Consider the following 20,116-nt stretch of genomic DNA (forward strand, 5'->3'; position numbering starts at 1 on the left):
TCCATGACTCAAGTTCCAGGGTCGATGTAGCTTTCCCTTGAGTCATGCTTACCAGGTTTTCCCTGACTATGACGTGCGATAGGTCTTACTTTTTGCCTCTTGAATTTATGCGAACGAGGTTGCACGCCACATTCGGATGCCTAGCCTCCCTATTTAGAGTTTTTATTTCTGTTGCCTTCTATTAAGGTCTTACTTCAAGGTCTAAAATTTTCCTTTTTATTATCAAAGAATTTCTTGAGAATGAGCTAAATATTCAAATTTATTCTTTGAATTGAATATTACATCCATGTTCAAAAATATGAACTCGCATTCGTAACTTCGCGTCCTTTTCATCTGTGTGATTTACATCGCAAGTATTTATGGATAATACTTCTTCAAATATAATCTATTCCAAGGACAATCTAACTTGCGTCCTACATCTCTTCCTTCAGGATCCCTCAACTCATAAGCTCCATTACCAACTATTCTTTTTATTACATATGGTCCGTCCCACTTCTTTTCTAACTTCTCATCTCCTCCTTTCTGATAAATCGGTATTTCCCGCAACACCAATTCTCCTGGTCGAAACTCTCTTATCTTAAATCTTTTGTTGTATTCTCGAGCTAATCTTCTTTGATAATTTTCCATATGTTGTAGAGCGACCTCTCTAGTTTCTTCTAGATCATCAAGTTTTGTTAAAATTAGATCCGCACTTATATTCTTCTCCCAGGCTTTTTTCTTTGTTGTAGGGATAATTATCTCTGTTGGTAACACTACTTCTACCCCATACGTCAAACATAAAAGTGACATTCATGTTGCTTCTCTCCTTGTTGTTCTGTATGCCTATACTACATTATGTACTTGTTCGCACTACCCATTATTGTTTACTTCCAACTTCTTCTTCAATGTGTCTGCGATTGTTTTGTTAGTTGCTTCTACCTGTCCATTACTCTGTGGATATAAAGGGGTAGATTTTCCGCTTTGAATTTTGAATGCATTGAGTAACATCTCTATATTATCGCCCTCAAATTGCTTTTCATTATCAGATACTAATTGTGCAGGGATGCCAAATCTGCATATGATATTCTCAAAAATAAACGTTAATATGTCTTTATCATGAATATGTTGAACTTCTTTTACTTCTGCCCACTTTGTGAAATAGTCTGTTGCAACGATTAAATATCTTCTTTGTCCTGTACCTGGTATAAACGGACCAATAATATTAATTCCCTATTTTCCAAATGGCCATGCATTTGCTGATGTATTTAGCATTGCTCCGGACGCGTGTATTTTCTTCCCATGACGTTGACACTCTTCGCATCGCCTTGATACTTGTTTTGCATCTTCATGCATGTACGACCAATAATATCCTTGTATCTTCGCTCTGTATGCGAGTGACCTTCCTCCGCTATGGTTTCCAGCATCCCCATAATGTAATGCCTTTAAGATTTCCATTCCTTCTTTTTGCGTAAGACATCTAAGCGAAGGTCCAAGAAATGATCTTCTATATAGAATACCATCTCTTAATTCATAATTCGTCGCACGACTTTTTAACTTGTGTGCTTCTAACCTTTTTCTTGGTACTTCTCACTTGTCTAAATATAAATGAAGTTCAGTTCTCCAATCTTTGTCTTCGTTTACTTTTTCTTCTTCCTTGTCTTCTACCATCATCACATCTGCTTCTGTTTATTCTTCTTTTTTAATAGATGGTAAAAAGAGTGTTTGTATCTTTATATCTCGTCCGACTGGATCTACTAACATGGAAGGTATGAAAGCCAATGCATCTGCGAACCTTTTATACTTTCTTCCTATGTGTCTCCAACTTATTGTTGGAATTCGATATGCTAACTCCATGACCAATTTTTTGTATTTCTGCAAAGATGGTTCTATTGTACTATATTTACCTTCTATCTAACGAATTACCAACTGTGAGCACTAGTACAAATCTTTACATTGGCCACACTTAATCACCGTGTCCATAGGCTTTTGGTCATGGATTTTTTTCACTCCAAAAATGTGGCATCAGGTGCCGAGACAAAAAGGTATCCCTATGGCTGCATAAACTTTGAGTGGCTATAAAATATGATTAACCATGGCCATAACTCTAAAACCGTGTCTATATGGTACTCAATATTTTTTTGGTAGTTAAGCATTTTCACTATCACCGTGGCCATAGGATCCTTATAGACACACAATTTAATTATATGTGGCTAAAGTTTACCTTAAAGTCACGTAAATTTTATTATAGTCGTGGCCTTTGTCATCAATTGGACACGCAAAATTCATTTTATCATGGCCAATTCATGAGTTGCGGTCACACTAATTTTTCTCAACCATGGCCATCTCTATCATTTGGACACACGGAAAATAATTTAACATGGCTAATACATGATTTGTAGTCACGTTTAATCTATGGTACCATGGCCATCCATATTTTTGGACACATGATAAACATTTTACATGGCCAATTAATAAGTTATGGCTACTAAAAATTTGTAGCACCGTGGCTAAATTTTTTCGAAAGACACATCAAGTGTGTTGAATGTAGCTATTGTTCACCTTTTGGATACATCAAGTGTTTTCAATGTAGCTATTGTTCACCTTTTGGACACATCAAGTTTTTTGAATGTAGCTATTGTTCAACTTTTAGACACATCAAGTGTTTTCAATGTAGTTATTGTTCACCTTTTGGACACATCAAGTTTTTTGAATGTAGCTTTTGTTCACCTTTTGGACACATCAAGTGTTTTGAATGTAGCTATTGTTCACCTTTTGGACACATCAAGTGTTTTCAATGTAGCTATTCAAAAATCACCTAAATAACCATCCATAAAAAAAATGAAGACTAGAATTAGAATTGTACCAAAATAATTTCATTTCACAATATAATAAACATCTCAATCTGATAATTGTGCAGTAACCTTGAGAAAACAAACTTTCAAAGAGAGACTTAAAAGTTTAAACATCCAAATCCTATAGTCCACGATATTTCTATTAATAATTAGGCTGCAGTCTTGAGTCTCTTGCTGGATCTCCGAGACTTTAGTTCCCCGCTCTTCATATATGAAGGTTTCTTCTTCTTTGTCTTCTAGTGTTTGGGTCAGAATCATATTCATCGTTTGGGTCAGAATCATGTTCACCGGGGTCTGAAAGTGGATGGCCCTGCAGCAAGCCAGTGGATGTATAATTAAGGGAAAAAACCATGTTAACAGTTATATGGTCAGGATGCAGAAGGTAATAAACATGTATAATAAAGCAACTTACACTAGAGCAAGAGATCACAAACTCTTTAGGCCAAGCTACTATAGATTTTTCAGCATCCTCTACTGTTTTGAGATGAGTAGATGGGACTGGCAAACAATGATTCTTTAATATCGACTTTTCAACCGTCACTCTGACACAATCATCCCGGAGTGGATCTCCATGAACCTTCTGACCTGGCACTGATGGAAGAACCGAACCCCATGCAATGATATTTCTCAGTGAAGCATGAGCCAGTTTGCATTTACCAATCTGCAAAACAGAAATGTTATATTGAATCAACAGATTCAAATCTCAAAATGCTTAAATGCCTGTGAAAGGACATACCGTTGAAAGTTCAGTTTTGTCTTTCGATTGAGAATTGTCTGGTGAACTAAGGGGTAGATGCTCAGATGCAGGAGACTTTTGTTTGTATTTTCCAGACTACAAAAATATACGCTATATTAACATCAACAAAAAATGGAACTCTCAAAGCACTATATTTTTAAATACCTGCAAAAGAAACATACCATTTGGAGTTCAGAACTATCTTTCGATCCCGTAGACTGAGATACATTTTCAGATTCAGGGTCATTTCTATTTGTATTAGATTCATTCCTTTCAGTCGGAGAAATGCTTGTAACAGGGAATTCAAGCATAAGAGACTTCTCTCTAATAGGAGATTTCTATATAGTGCAGTTGACATATTAGATACTGCAGAATTATTAGGAAATACATACTTAATCAAAATTACTTGGATGATGTTAAACATACCCGTGCCTTTTTGCTTTTGATTTTCTTTTTCAATATGCCTTGAGATTTTAGCTGAGACATTAAGCTGCTCATCATTTCTTCTTGTGCCTTCATTGCTGCCTTCATTTCATTCATTTCTGCATCCTTCCTATCTCTCTCCATTTGGTTCGCGCGTCTTTCATCTTCCAGTTGTTTCTTCAGTTCAATGTGCTCCTTGGATGCTCCTTTCCGTGGCAGGTGCCAGTACGTTGTTGGAGTCACTCCCTTGCCTATACATCTTACACGCCCAGCATGTTCTTCCCCAAACACAAGGGTGATAGAATCATTGCCTGGTTGTTTTCTCAAAGTTCCATCTTCCAGCTGCTTATCAAAATCCTCCTGCACAAAAAAAGAATTAAGGGATTAGAAGTGATAATCAATTAAATCAAAATTATTTTCACATTTACTCAAGCACAAAACAAATAGCTAGATAGTTTCAGTCGTCTTACAAGCTGAGCTGCTTTTTCCCTAACATCATCGTCATCGTATTCTCCATTTTTGTTTTGATGTGCCTTCCTCCATAGTAAAGACCGTGAAGGATTTTCATCTTCAAGGATCTCTTTCTCATTAATCTAGTAATTATAAAATACACAAGAAGAAAAATTAGATAGATAATACTATAATTTAAACTGGAAATAATAATAATTTTGTATAACAAACTGGACTTACTAATTTTTCCAACAGCCCTGCATACCCTGCTCTTCCCGTCCTGTGGTTATATTTGTGGTTCTTACGCGCCTTAGCTCCCCTAATGGACAACTCCTGAGCATACAGATTTAAAGAATTTCATTCATAAAAAAGTTAGACTAATTAATGAAATTAATATCAATATTTCCAAACTAAAACGTGCAATATACAACCTTGCATTTATCAGACAACCTCCACTTTACGAACTTGTCCCATTGTTCTTGGTTCACAATGACACGATATTGTTTAGGAACAGTATTTAGTTTAGCAGGTTTACCCAAATTGGGCACTATGAACTTTACATACAACTTTCTTCTGAAGTTGCGCAAATGTTCCCCAAAATATTTCATAATTTGTCTTCTCATAGTCTCCTCAATTTCATAAAACCGCTGCCAAAATATGGAGATGTTAACGGCAGGTAACAAATTAATAACAAATATAGTATTAAAAATCAATATAGATCAGCATATACATACCAATAGTTCGTGCCATAACTTATCCCTCATCACTGAATTCACTTCCTTCCACTTCAAGTGCCTTAGACCAACGTCTCGACGTACCAATACACCCATGTAACTAGCAATTTCAGCTTTATATTTCCCCTTAAATCGACCAAAATTATCAAATTCTATCACATGCTTCTCGCCGTCAAAATTTTTCTTTAGCTTCTTCAATCTTGTTAAACCTCGAACATTATTCTCCTTAGACTCTACTGTATTGTTTGGAGCTCCTGTGTCTTTTTATAGTTCAAAAACCCAAAATAAGAGTAAACATGGTGTAAGAGTGTACTCATATTTTTTAAGTCCAAAGCAAACAAAAACAGACAAGCTAGTATAGCATTACCAGGCTGTTCAGGACTTTCAGTCGATTCATCATCAGAACTGGAGCTATCACCATCGGAACCGGTGCGACTACCATCGGAATCTTCGTCTTCATCCTCTGACTCTCCTAAATTCTGCAAGGCTTGAGCCTCCAGGGCTGCAGTCTCATTTTCAGCATACTCATCATCATCATACTCTGGCTCCCAACTCGAATTCTCTTGTGTAGTCATATAGGAAACTGCATATACATGTATATGATTCAATCAAATAAGGTCTGAATTCTTTTCAATCAAAAGTCAAAAGTTATTAAGCTAGACACAAGCAAAATTATAACAGTCAATTAACATGGTCTTGATTATGTCAGTACTAACATGGTCTTGATTAGTATGATTAGATGCAAGAGCAGGATGCCGTCTCAGAATTGTTAAAAGATATAACAATTAAAAAATTATTAATCGCTGAGGTTTTTACTAGAGCATTGAAAGAACTCAAGCAAGACTCCAGTTCAAACATACACAATTATGTAAACCTACCAAGTTCCCTAAAAACAAACGACGGATGCCGATCTCCGACATAATTATAATCCCATTATACAAAATGTCAATGACTCGGGAGTATACACGACAGATGGAAGCTTACTGACCAGCTAAAGTTGATGAAAATGAGATAAAAATGTGATTTCTAGTGGTTTCAGGGAGAACCACAGAAGTTTAAACTATTGGTTTGCAATGTGAAAAACATTCATCAGAATAGACAGATAAAAAAACCAAGGAATAACATTCAATTGACCTAGCTCTGACATAATTATAATCCCATTATACAAAACGTCAATGACACGGGAGTATACACGACAGAGAATGTGGCCAGCTAAATGAGATAAGAATGTGATGTCGAGTGGTTTCAGGGAGAACCACAGAAGCTTAAACTATTGTTTGCAGTGTGAAAAACATTAATCAGATTCATCGGAAAAGAAAGAAAAAAACATAAAAGAATAGCATTTCCATAACCATAGAAGACTGAGTTGTTATCCAGCCACTATGCAACTTAGAATACAATCTGCATAAAGATCCTAAGCATAACATAGGAAAAGCTTAAACATGCATGCACACCATTGTTCTTCTTAATAAGAAATAAACAGGTGCATAAACCCTGCTTTCAATGAATCAAAAATTAAGAATTAGGGTTTGAGTCAAAACTTAACCTTTGAATCAATTGGGTCTGATTCAAAAATTAAGGTTTGAATCAATTAGGGTTTGAATAACTAAGCTTTTTAGACGAAAGAAAGATTGAGAACAGGATATACCTTTATAAGATTTAGCCATGCAATTCCTCAACACCATACGGCCCTTTATAAAGTCGCACAGATTGAATAATCCCGCCGAAAATATTTTGCGTTTCATTTTCATCCCGCTCAAAATTATTTAGGGTGAACTGAAAAATCGATTGAGTTTGGTCTACGATTTCCTTTTTTCGGAAAAATCTCCTAAGAAAATACCATTTGATTTTGATCCTACGGTAGACCTAAAAATATTTCCAAACTTTAGAAATCCGATTTCCCTTTTTACTCTAACAAATCTCAATGTTTCCCTGATTTTAAGCCTAGAACTTTATCCCCTTTTTACTCTGCTTAGGTTTCTCTAGTTCTCTCGCTCTGTAACTCTGGTTTAGGAGGAAAGATAAAACGAACAGAATTTTGAGGTGTTACATAGCGTAAGATAAGGGTTCTTCCCTATTAATCTAACTATTGGTTGGGCTTGTGATAATATATTCACCGTTAGATTTACTATGGACATCCTATTCGATGCATTTTGAAATAACATAAGTAAAATCGTAATGGACTGGGCTGGAGTGTTAGCTTAAACCATGTAATGGACTGGGCTGGAGTGTTAGCTTAAACCATGTAATTGACTGGGCTGGACATAAATGTGGCATAAATTTTTTCATTATTTTTCATTTTTTACTTAAATTTTTTTCATTTTTTCCTTTTTTTCTTTTTACTTTTTTTTTTTATTACATGATCATAATTTAGTTACATAATCAAGACTCGACACTTCACCTGAAATATTGATCGATTCGGAACGAGTTCGAGTAAAACTGATGAAAACGGAACTTCGTCCTTTGGAATCGAGAACGGAAAAAAAATTTAGTTATTACATAATCATAATTTAGTTATTACATAATCAAAATTTGGTTATAACATGATCAAAATTTAGTTACATAATCAAGACTCGACACTTCACCTGAAATATTGATCGATTCGGAACGAGTTCGAGTAAAACTGATGAAAACGGAACTTCGTCCTTTGGAATCGAGACACGGAAAAATTTAGTTATTACATAATCATAATTTAGTTATTACATAATCAAAATTTAGTTATTACATGATCAAAATTTAGTTACATAATCAAGACTCGACACTTCACCTGAAATAATATTGATCGATTCGGAACGAGTTCGAGTAAAACTGATGAAAACGGAACTTCGTCCTTTGGAATCGAGACACGGAAAAATTTAGTTATTACATAATCATAATTTAGTTATTACATAATCAAAATTTAGTTATAACATGATCAAAATTTAGTTACATAATCAAGACTCGACACTTCACCTGAAATATTGATCGATTCGGAACGAGTTCGAGTAAAACTGATGAAACGGAACTTCGTCCTTTGGAATCGAGACACGGAAAAATTTAGTTATTACATAATCATAATTTAGTTATTACATAATCAAAATTTGGTTATAACATGATCAAATTTAGTTACATAATCAAGACTCGACACTTCACCTGAAATATTGATCGATTCGGAACGAGTTCGAGTAAAACTGATGAAAACGGAACTTCGTCCTTTGGAATCGAGACACGGAAAAATTTAGTTATTACATAATCATAATTTAGTTATTACATAATCATAATTTAGTTATTACATGATCATAATTTAGTTACATAATCAAGACTCGACACTTCACCTGAAATATTGATCGATTCGGAACGAGTTCGAGTAAAACTGATGAAAACGGAACTTCGTCCTTTGGAATCGAGACACGACAAAATTTAGTTATTACATAATCATAATTTAGTTATTACATAATCAAAATTTAGTTATTACATGATCAAAATTTAGAGTACATAATCAAGACTCGACACTTCGCCTGAAATATTGATCGATTCGGAACGAGTTCGAGTAAACTGATGAAAACGGAACTTCGTCCTTTGGAATCGAGACACGGAAAAATTTAGTTATTACATAATCATAATTTAGTTATTACATAATCAAAATTTAGTTATTACATGATCAAAATTTAGTTACATAATCAAGACTCGACACTTCACCTGAAATATTGATCGATTCGGAACGAGTTCGAGTAAAACTGATGAAAACGGAACTTCGTCCTTTGGAATCGAGACACGGAAAAATTTAGTTATTACATAATCATAATTTAGTTATTACATAATCAAAATTTAGTTATTACATGATCAAAATTTAGTTACATAATCAAGACTCGACACTTCACCTGAAATATTGATCGATTCGGAACGAGTTCGAGTAAAACTGATGAAAACGGAACTTCGTCCTTTGGAATCGAGACACGGAAAAATTTAGTTATTACATAATCATAATTTAGTTATTACATAATCAAAATTTAGTTATTACATGATCAAAATTTAGTTACATAATCAAGACTCGACACTTCACCTGAAATAATATTGATCGATTCGGAACGAGTTCGAGTAAAACTGATGAAAACGGAACTTCGTCCTTTGGAATCGAGACACGGAAAAATTTAGTTATTACATAATCATAATTTAGTTATTACATAATCAAAATTTAGTTATAACATGATCAAAATTTAGTTACATAATCAAGACTCGACACTTCACCTGAAATATTGATCGATTCGGAACGAGTTCGAGTAAAACTGATGAAAACGGAACTTCGTCCTTTGGAATCGAGACACGGAAAAATTTAGTTATTACATAATCATAATTTAGTTATTACATAATCAAAATTTAGTTATTACATGATCAAAATTTAGTTACATAATCAAGACTCGACACTTCACCTGAAATATTGATCGATTCGGAACGAGTTCGAGTAAAACTGATGAAAACGGAACTTCGTCCTTTGGAATCGAGACACGGAAAAATTTAGTTATTACATAATCATAATTTAGTTATTACATAATCAAATTTAGTTATTACATGATCAAAATTTAGTTACATAATCAAGACTCGACACTTCACCTGAAATAATATTGATCGATTCGGAACGAGTTCGAGTAAAACTGATGAAAACGGAACTTCGTCCTTTGGAATCGAGACACGGAAAAATTTAGTTATTACATAATCATAATTTAGTTATTACATAATCAAAATTTAGTTATAACATGATCAAAATTTAGTTACATAATCAAGACTCGACACTTCACCTGAAATATTGATCGATTCGGAACGAGTTCGAGTAAAACTGATGAAAACGGAACTTCGTCCTTTGGAATCGAGACACGGAAAAATTTAGTTATTACATAATCATAATTTAGTTATTACATAATCAAAATTTGGTTATAACATGATCAAAATTTAGTTACATAATCAAGACTCGACACTTCACCTGAAATATTGATCGATTCGGAACGAGTTCGAGTAAAACTGATGAAAACGGAACTTCGTCCTTTGGAATCGAGACACGGAAAAATTTAGTTATTACATAATCATAATTTAGTTATTACATAATCATAATTTAGTTATTACATGATCATAATTTAGTTACATAATCAAGACTCGACACTTCACCTGAAATATTGATCGATTCGGAACGAGTTCGAGTAAAACTGATGAAAACGGAACTTCGTCCTTTGGAATCGAGACACGACAAAATTTAGTTATTACATAATCATAATTTAGTTATTACATAATCAAAATTTAGTTATTACATGATCAAAATTTAGAGTACATAATCAAGACTCGACACTTCGCCTGAAATATTGATCGATTCGGAACGAGTTCGAGTAAAACTGATGAAAACGGAACTTCGTCCTTTGGAATCGAGACACGGAAAAATTTAGTTATTACATAATCATAATTTAGTTATTACATAATCAAAATTTAGTTATTACATGATCAAAATTTAGTTACATAATCAAGACTCGACACTTCACCTGAAATATTGATCGATTCGGAACGAGTTCGAGTAAAACTGATGAAAACGGAACTTCGTCCTTTGGAATCGAGACACGGAAAAATTTAGTTATTACATAATCATAATTTAGTTATTACATAATCAAAATTTAGTTATTACATGATCAAAATTTAGTTACATAATCAAGACTCGACACTTCACCTGAAATATTGATCGATTCGGAACGAGTTCGAGTAAAACTGATGAAAACGGAACTTCGTCCTTTGGAATCGAGACACGGAAAAATTTAGTTATTACATAATCATAATTTAGTTATTACATAATCAAAATTTAGTTATTACATGATCAAAATTTAGTTACATAATCAAGACTCGACACTTCACCTGAAATAATATTGATCGATTCGGAACGAGTTCGAGTAAAACTGATGAAAACGGAACTTCGTCCTTTGGAATTGAGACACGGAAAAATTTAGTTATTACATAATCATAATTTAGTTATTACATAATCAAAATTTAGTTATAACATGATCAAAATTTAGTTACATAATCAAGACTCGACACTTCACCTGAAATATTGATCGATTCGGAACGAGTTCGAGTAAAACTGATGAAAACAGAACTTCGTCCTTTGGAATCGAGACACGGAAAAATTTAGTTATTACATAATCATAATTTAGTTATTACATAATCAAAATTTGGTTATAACATGATCAAAATTTAGTTACATAATCAAGACTCGACACTTCACCTGAAATATTGATTGATTCGGAACGAGTTCGAGTACTAATTTAATTTTAATCGAATAATTTATAATTTAATTTTAATTTTAATTGAATAATTTATAATTAACTATAATTTAATTTTAATTAAATTTGTGTGGGGAAATAATTTAACTTTAAAAAAAAAAAGACAAACACATGCTCGGTTTTGATGTTAACAATGTAAAATGGGTATCTTCTCAAACAGGCATGTACGCCTATCAGTTCATCCCTAAAATCCTTAATTCATTCATCCATATCTCTCTATCTTAAGGAAAAAAATTCTCCAACTGATATTCTGGCAGAAAATAAGGGGATTTTTAGGGAAGATTTAGTCTTCAATTTTGGAAATATTTCTGCACCTCCATAGGATGAAAATCTGATGAAATCAAGAATATTGAGAACATCTAGCAGTAATAATCCCAGTCAATTTTTTTTTATTTGAACCCTAACCTTTTTAGGGGTTGGGTGAAATCAAAAGAAATAACTTTTGGGCGGGATTATTGCCCCTTGATGTTTTAGAATATCTGTAGATTCAACCCTAAAATCAGTCTGATTTACTCCCATCTTAGGTATGTTGTAGCATTCATTCTTAGATTGCTGAAATTCTCATTATACTAGATGATTTTTGCGTAGTAATAAGTGTTACTATGTTAGCTTTTTGAATTTTGTTGTAACCCATTGCACTCTGTGTTAGCTTCATCTGGTTCCCTTGATGTTAGTCAACATTGATGCTCTCTGAATTTGTTAGTCTGACAATCTCTTTTGAGCAACCAGGTACTTGTGAGGCTGAAATACAAACCAAGGAGGGGGTAAGAAGGAGCATCACAATATGTGGTAGTGCCTAAACCCAGTTTATACTGGAGGTATCATTCTAAAACCTTAAAGTTATTATCTCTGATAATTATCATGATAGCTTGTTGAACTGTAACATATAGAATCTGTTGAGTAAAATTTGTGTCTGAAGTTTGTGCACTAAAATTCTTTTTCGCTGCACTAAAGTTTGTGTCTATTATTTTTCCTGCAACATATAGAATCTGTGCTCACTATTGCTTTGTTGTTCAGTACATCATGTTGAATCTGTGAGCATGTTTCATAGAACTTATCTGGTGATGTTATCCTATTAGAGGGACTAGTAAAATGGGCAGATAAATGGGTGATGTATTGTAGCTGAATGGGTGATGTTTCATTCAATCTGGTGATGTTTCATAAAACTAAATGGTTGATGTTATCCTATTTGTTTTTGAATCTGTAGCTAAATGGGTGATGTATTGTAGGTACATGTATTTGTTTTCAATCTGTTTCAGGGGTGTCATTATTCTTCAGTGAAAGCATTGAGTTTCCAGTTCCATGAGAGACAGAAACTGAATCACTAAAACTGACTCAAAGTTACTTATAGGTATGTTTTTCAAGCCTTGATGTACTATGCACCAGTGTTAAGTACTTCGTATTTTTTTTCTCATTGTCATTGTGCAATCATTCTTCATGAACATTAGAGCTCTTTCTCGACAGATGTGACTTCACATCTGTCTAAAGAAGATTTGAGCTCCCAGAGATATAAAAGTTGCCAACTATGTCAATTATAGAACTAGGGACATACTACTTATGATCTGATATTTCTAAGTTAATCAATTAGAGTACTTATTTGAAATGACATTTTGATTTCTAAGTTAATCAATTAGAGCACAGATCAGTGTTTACTCTAATTTAACAAACACACTGACCCTAGAGCTGCTGCAATTCATTCTCGCGAAATCTCCCAACTGCGGCTGACATACAGACCCTTCAGTATGTGTTATTCCAAAACTTGAAATGACTCCATTTACTGAAAGTACTAGACCAATTTTCCTGAGTTAATACTGGATGTCTATTATGGGTTTGTGTGGCATGATTATCGGTTTGTATGAGGGAAATTGCATATTGCCTGTTTCATCTGTTATTACCATGTTTGTCCATATAAATTTTTTATGTTTCAAATGGTGCTGAATTTATTGGTAATTTCAAGACTTGTATGTCTAAATTGTCAAGTTAGGGGATAACTATTATTTTGAAATGAAACATATATATTAGTTAATGCTAAGCTTGTATTTCTGAATTGATTTATCAGTTTTTGCTTTCATTGGAGTGCAACTGATGGATCTACTGGTCTCTTTGCGTTTCAGAATGGATAAATCCTGGATGAGTACTGATAGAACGAAGAAACGTTATAGAGAAGGAGTTGCGGCGTTTCTGCGGTATGCTGTCAACCATCTCAAGGAGGAGGGTGAGACATATGATGAATTTCTTATGTTGTGTCCGTGTACAAATTGTTTAAATCTCTGTGCATGCTCCGTTGGCGACGTAGAAGATCATTTATTCGTAAATGGAATCGATCAAACGTATACTATTTGGAATAAGCATGGGGAAAAGGATGAGGCAATAACTAGTAGTAAGCCAGTTAACGTCAACAATGGTATGCACGCTGAATTTGAAATGGGAACTCCCACTGATGCTCCAGACGAAGATTTTGGAATGGGAACTCCCACTGATGCTCCAGACACTATAGATATGATGCAGGCTGCAGAAGAGTTCGCAGATGACCCTATAAAGTTTAAAAAGTTACTTGAAAATGCTGAAAAGCCCTTATACGAAGGATGTCCCAACTTCACAAAGTTGTCTGCAATTGTGCAGTTGTTTAAGTTGAAGAGTAAGCACGGTGCATCAGACATGTTTTTTAATGAATTGTTACCCTTGTTAAAGGACATGCTTCCCAAAGAAGGTAATTTAATGGCGAGGAGTACATATCAGGCAAAAAAAATATTGAAATCAATGGGTTCAGGGTACACAAAGATACATGCATGTATCAACAACTGCATTCTTTATTGGAATGAGTACAAGGATGAAAAAGTGTGTCCTACTTGTAAAGACCCAGATGGAAAGTTGACAGGGATGGTAAAGTTTACGAGAATGTTCCAGCAAAGGTATTGTGGTACTTCGACATCATCCCAAGATTTCAGCGGCTGTTTCAATCGAAGCACACAGCAAAAGATTTGATATGGCACGATACCACTAGAAACAAAGACGGTGTTTTACGTCATCCGGCAGACTCACATGCTTGGAGAGAGATAGATAACAATTTCCCAGAAATTAAAGGTGATCCAAGAAATCTGCGGTTAGCTGTTTCGGCTGATGGAGTTGATGTAAACACAGGCACCAAACATCACAGTGTATGGCCAGTTTTGGTTGTGATTTACAACCTTCCACCGGGGCTGTGTATGAAGAGAAAGTTCATCATGTTGTCGTTACTTATAGATGGTGCGCCAGGAAACAACATCGATGTCTTTTTAGAACCTCTTGTTAAAGATTTTCAATTCTTATTTGAGAAGGGAAAGAGAACATGGGATGCATATGCCCAAGAAATGTTTACTCTACGTGCAGTTGTTTTGTGGACGATAAACGATTATCCTGCTCTTGGTACACTATGTGGTTGTCGCTACGCTGGATATCATGGTTGTGTGGTGTGTCGTAAAAAAACGCACAGTATTAGGCTTCATGACTCAAACAAGAATGTTTATGTTGGTTATAGAAGATTTTTACCCTATGAGCATCCGTTCAGAAGGCAGAAGGGGGCATTTGGCGGAAAACAAGAGTGGGAGACTGCTCCAGAACCAATGACCGGGGAAGAAATATATGAGGAGGTAAAATGTATAAAGAATTCATGGGGAAAGAAGGGGACGAATACTCAAGGGGAAGACGTGCAGGCTACACCTGGAAAAGGTGGAAAGATGAAGCGCATCGGAAAAACGAAAATTGAGCGCATCAGAAAAATATCAAAAGAAGTCGATAGGTCAGGTGAGGAAGAGGAAGGCAGGGAAACCACTTACTGGAGCAAGTACAACATATGGCAGCGACTACTTAGATATTGGCGCTATAATGATGTCCAACATTGTATTGATTTCATGCATGTCGAAAAGAATGTGGGACAAAGTCTTGTTGGAACGTTGCTGCACAACGGGAATACAAAAGATGGATTAAACGCCAGAAAGGATTTGGTGCGTTTGGGGTTAAAATCGGAGTTACACCCTAAGACAGATGACAAAGGAACGATACTTCCCGCAGCATGTTATACATTAACTACGGAAGAAAAAGACATATTCTTGGAGACACTATCCGAGTTAAGAGTTCCAGAAGGGTATTGTTCGGATTTTTCCACCCTTGTGAACCTAAAAGAGCGTAAGCTGATCGGACTCAAATCACATGATTACCATATGCTTATGCAACAATTTTTGCCCGTCGCTATTCGATCAATTATGCCTACACCTGTGAGATATGCTATTATCAGGTTTTGTTTCTTTTTCAGATCAATATCTGCCAAAGAAATCATGGTGGAAGAGCTAGATAAATTGCAAGAGGATCTCTGTGTGACGTTATGCTTACTAGAGAAGTATTTTCTTCCATCCTTCTTTGACATCATGATTCATTTAACTGTACATCTTACCAGGGAAGTGAAGTTATGCGGTCCGGTTTGCTTTCGATGGATGTATCCTTTCGAAAGGTGTATGAAGGTTATAAAGGGGCATGTGCGAAACAAGAATCAACCTTGTGGATGCATTGCCGAAGAGAATGTTGCAGAAGAGACGATTGAGATATATTGTGAGTACCATAAAAGCATCAGGACAATTGGTATTCCACTAGATAGGCATAATACATCTCAGGAGGGAGAACCGTTATCAGCTGAAGAGCCGTGTATAGTTACCCCTGAACAGTTGAGACAAGCACATTTCTATGTAATGCAGAACACGCCTGAAATTGAGCCTTACATAGAGTAAGTATTAATTTGTTTTTTTTTCCTGTTTTTTTCCTGTTTTTTTTTTTGTACAAAGTATAATAACATTTGGTTATTGTACATACCAGCCGACACAAGCTATATTTGGAAACTAACTATTCTACTAAAAAGCGAGCATGGCTAGAGAAAGAGCACTCTAACACTTTTGGCGCTTGGTTAAAAAATGAGGTAATAGGTCATAGAAAAAGTGTCTTGTTTGATGTGTTATATTCCTTTAAACTCAAGGTTCATCCTAATAATGAATTTCAGGTTGAAAAAGAGTTGGCAGACGAAGAGAAAGTATCTCAGAGAACTTAAGATGGATATCACACGGCCCGCACTACGAGGTAACGAAATACACTGTATATCGCATCAATGGATATCTATTCCGCACAAGATCCCGTGATGGTAGAATTCACCAGAATAGTGGGGTTAGCGTTGCAGCAAATGACATGCACATATCTAGAGATGATGATGTTACATATGGTAAAGCCTCTTATTATGGTGTCTTGCAAGAGATATGGGAGTTAGATTACTGTGAAAGAAAAGTTCATCTGTTCAAGTGCAATTGGGTTGATAATAAACGTGGGGTCAAAAGAGATGCTCTTGGCTACAAGATTGTTGACCTTACTATGTTGGGATACAAAAATGATCCTTTTATTTTAGCCTCACAAGCTAAGCAGGTATTTTATGTCAAAGACCAGTTAGATAAGAAAAAGTCTATTGTTTTTGTGACACCTCCCAAAAATTATAGAGATGACGATGGCAACGATGAGGAATTCAGTACAGTAATCTTTTCTGCGAATGATAATATCTTGCCGTCTGTAGATCCACAAGACTTGGGTAAAGAATCCCGAAATGATTACTTCCGAACTGACTGCCGAGGTTTACTTATACGCAAGCCAAAATGACACACTCCCGCAGGTACATCGCTTTATTTCCTTTAATCTGTGGTTATTCGGTTAGTGACATGATATTGAAAGAACGATAAAGATGGAACTTATGTTTAATCCTGTTCCTTAGCATGCTTTCTGTATGTTTGCGTGCTTTATTCTTTGTAAAATGAATAACATCATTTTATTCGTGTCTCATATGGAACTTCAATTGAAATTTCTACTACTGTACTTTACAACTTGCTACTCTGGTCACTTTTAAATAGATATCCAAGAGAATGAGAGTTGGTATGTTTTTGTCCTATTGCTTGAATATATTTATGGGCACATGCACTATAACTACATGTTGTACTTGTATTTCAGAAATCTTTTATACACTTCATAACATTACTCAAAGCATATGGTGAAATTGAATTCCAAGTACCCAAATTAGATTCGTAACCCTGTAGATATATGATGGAAACTCCAGTTCATTAACCACAAAAAAAAACATTTAAAATGATGGTGCTAAAGGTCTTATGGTCTCAATTTTATGGTGAAAGCATTTGGGGGCGGACTGATGCTTTTTCCTAAGTGAATTGCATGGTGCGGTTCACTTGCTTGTGTGAGGAGTTTGTATTGTGTAGCCTGTGAAGAATAGTGAATTTTAATCTCATTTTCCTTGTTCCAATTTAACCCTCAACCGTTTTGAATACCATACTTGACAGGGTTTTTCCCATATCTTGTGAAAGTCCTCTTTGTAAGAAGTCTTGACCACAATTTATGTTGAGTTGGGCTGACACCTTGTATTAATTGTTGTGCCCTCGTTCTTTCTTCCTTGTTTTTTTTGAACTCAGAACCCTATTTTCCTGTTGCAGGTTCGTTGTGGCTATTCAACACTCTACATTGTCCCTGAGCTTTGACGAAGTCATTTTTATGCCATCAGATGCCTCTATAAGTTTGACACTCGAATTGTAGGACACGAACTCTGCATCTAAAACATCAAGAATTTGATTATGGGATTGTTTTGTCTTGTTATATAAAGAGCAAAAGAAATGCATTCCTACTGCAATCGTAGTTTTGGAGTGGCTGGCTCCAAAATCAATTTGATGTAATATTTTTGTTTTTTTCTTTTGGAAAGAGGTAAATAAAAAATATTGGTTGTAGATCTAAATTTTTTCATTAAATATATTGGCTAAAAATATAAAGCTTTTGTGAATTGATAAGTTAAACAGGTTTGGTTGGTCTCACAGATGGCTTCTGTCGTTTGCAGTCCCTTCTAGATTTGTATGAAAAGTTTAAGATATGGTTTCCTATTTTGGATTTTGGCATGGTTATATATCGGGAATTTTGGGAGAAAGTAACACAACAGAACTCCACTATACATGTTTTATTTTCACAAAACACCCGGCTGCACCCGCTGTATTGCAATTACCTTGGAAGCCACAATCACTTGTAATGTATCCTTCTATACACCAGAGCTTGAGGTTTCTTTATTGCAGTGAACATGCATAAACATTACCCTAGCATATGTTGCTTGAAAATTAAGCATACTAGGAGCATTTGGCCTAGAAAAGACTCGGTAACAACCATGGCTAGTACTTTAAAAGTTAAAATTCAATCTCATGTGTCTAATGGATCCGACGCTATGTTCACAATTTGTTTTTCGTGTAGCCATATCATAATCCTCCCAAAAAAAAATATGGAGTAACCATATGTCAATCTTTTGTCATGTTTGATATAATGTGTCAATTCCTTAGTATATGCGTGTCTAATAAACCAGATATTATGGACACATAAACAAACCAATGTGGCTACATAAATCCTCTTTCCGTCACAGTCTAAAAGGTGTGTCTATTGTCATCCGACACTTTTGACACATACAAAATTATTTAATGTGGCCATATACGCATCTATGGCTACATGTGATTGGATTAACTGAAAACCATGACCAAACGATACCCTATGGATACAGTTGATGGGTTTAGGAATAAACCCATGACTAAATGGTGCACTATGGCTACATGGTAAAACAAAATGTGGCTATAGTTATACTGATGACCAATAGCCACACAAATAACCTGAAACGTGGCTGGACTGTACACTAAAAAACGTGGCCTATGTGAAGGTTTGTACTAGTGGAGTCACTAGTTACTCGCGCGTCTTCTATCTCCATTTCGATAGCTAACTTCAATGCATGTACAACTGCCTCATACTCAGTTTCATTATTTGTGGATGCGAACTCCAACCTGAATGAGTAAGCCATTCGCGCTCCTGTTGGTGAAACAAAGACAATACGAATTCCATTTCCTTCTCCATTAAACGATCAGTCTACTAGTATCTCGCATCTATTTGAATAACGATATGTCAATAAATCTTTAAGATTCACATGTTCTTCATCTACATCCATCATATCTTCTACATATTCATCTTCTTCCAATGGAAATTCTGCTAGGAACTCTGCAATAACCTGTGACTTAGGTGAAGATAATACCTCATAACTAATCTCAGAATTTCCAACTTGAGCATTCCATCTTTCAATTCTCCCTGATATTTTTGAATTCTTCATTGCAGGCTTAATTGGCACCTTTGTGAACACCTTAATCTTATGAGCCTGGAAGTATATGCGAAGTTTGAAGGATGCATAAACTAGTGCGAGAATTAATTTTTCAATCTTGGAATAGTTTTTCTCTGCAGAGTTGAATGTTTTACTTATATAATATATAGGCTTTTCTACTCATTGATCCGAACGTAATAAAACAACACTTAACGCATACGGTTTTGATGCCAAATATAATAACAGATCTTCTCCTGGCTTCGCTTTCTGCATAATGGATAAATCATTAGGTAATCTTTTATATTCTGCAGTGCCTTGTCACTTCCTTTGTACACTCAAATTTTGTTCTTTTCTTTAATATATTGAAAAAGTGTTTTCAATTATCAGAAGAACGGGAAATGAATCTCCCCAACGAAGCTATCAAACCATTTAATTTCTGGACATCTTTTACCGTCGCAAGAGGT

The 20,116-nt window shown here is 35.0% G+C and overlaps 1 protein-coding gene across 1 annotated transcript; it reads left to right on the forward strand.

The window, feature by feature from the left end:
* The first annotated feature begins 13,552 nt into the window (after window positions 1–13,552).
* On the forward strand, window positions 13,553–17,134 carry LOC113326499. The gene is made up of 7 exons (XM_026574218.1): window positions 13,553–14,238; window positions 14,346–14,625; window positions 14,785–15,096; window positions 15,373–15,590; window positions 15,759–15,842; window positions 15,900–16,223; window positions 16,621–17,134. The coding sequence occupies exons 1-7, from the start codon at window positions 13,553–13,555 to the stop codon at window positions 17,132–17,134; spliced, it is 2,418 nt and encodes an 805-aa protein (XP_026430003.1).
* The last annotated feature ends 2,982 nt before the right edge of the window (window positions 17,135–20,116 follow it).

The sequence above is a fragment of the Papaver somniferum genome, unplaced genomic scaffold, assembly GCF_003573695.1.
Source record: "Papaver somniferum cultivar HN1 unplaced genomic scaffold, ASM357369v1 unplaced-scaffold_10, whole genome shotgun sequence".
Classification (NCBI taxonomy): Eukaryota; Viridiplantae; Streptophyta; class Magnoliopsida; order Ranunculales; family Papaveraceae; genus Papaver; species Papaver somniferum.

Excerpts from the sequence above, each read along its gene's own strand:
- LOC113326499 (XM_026574218.1), top strand. The coding sequence starts at position 13,553 with ATGGATCTACTGGTCTCTTTGCGTTTCAGAATGGATAAATCCTGGATG. Across the intron at positions 15,843-15,899 it reads ACGTTATGCTTACTAGAGAA|GGAAGTGAAGTTATGCGGTC; the intron begins GTATTTTCTTCC and ends ACATCTTACCAG. Across the intron at positions 16,224-16,620 it reads GAAATTGAGCCTTACATAGA|ATCCCGTGATGGTAGAATTC; the intron begins GTAAGTATTAAT and ends ATTCCGCACAAG.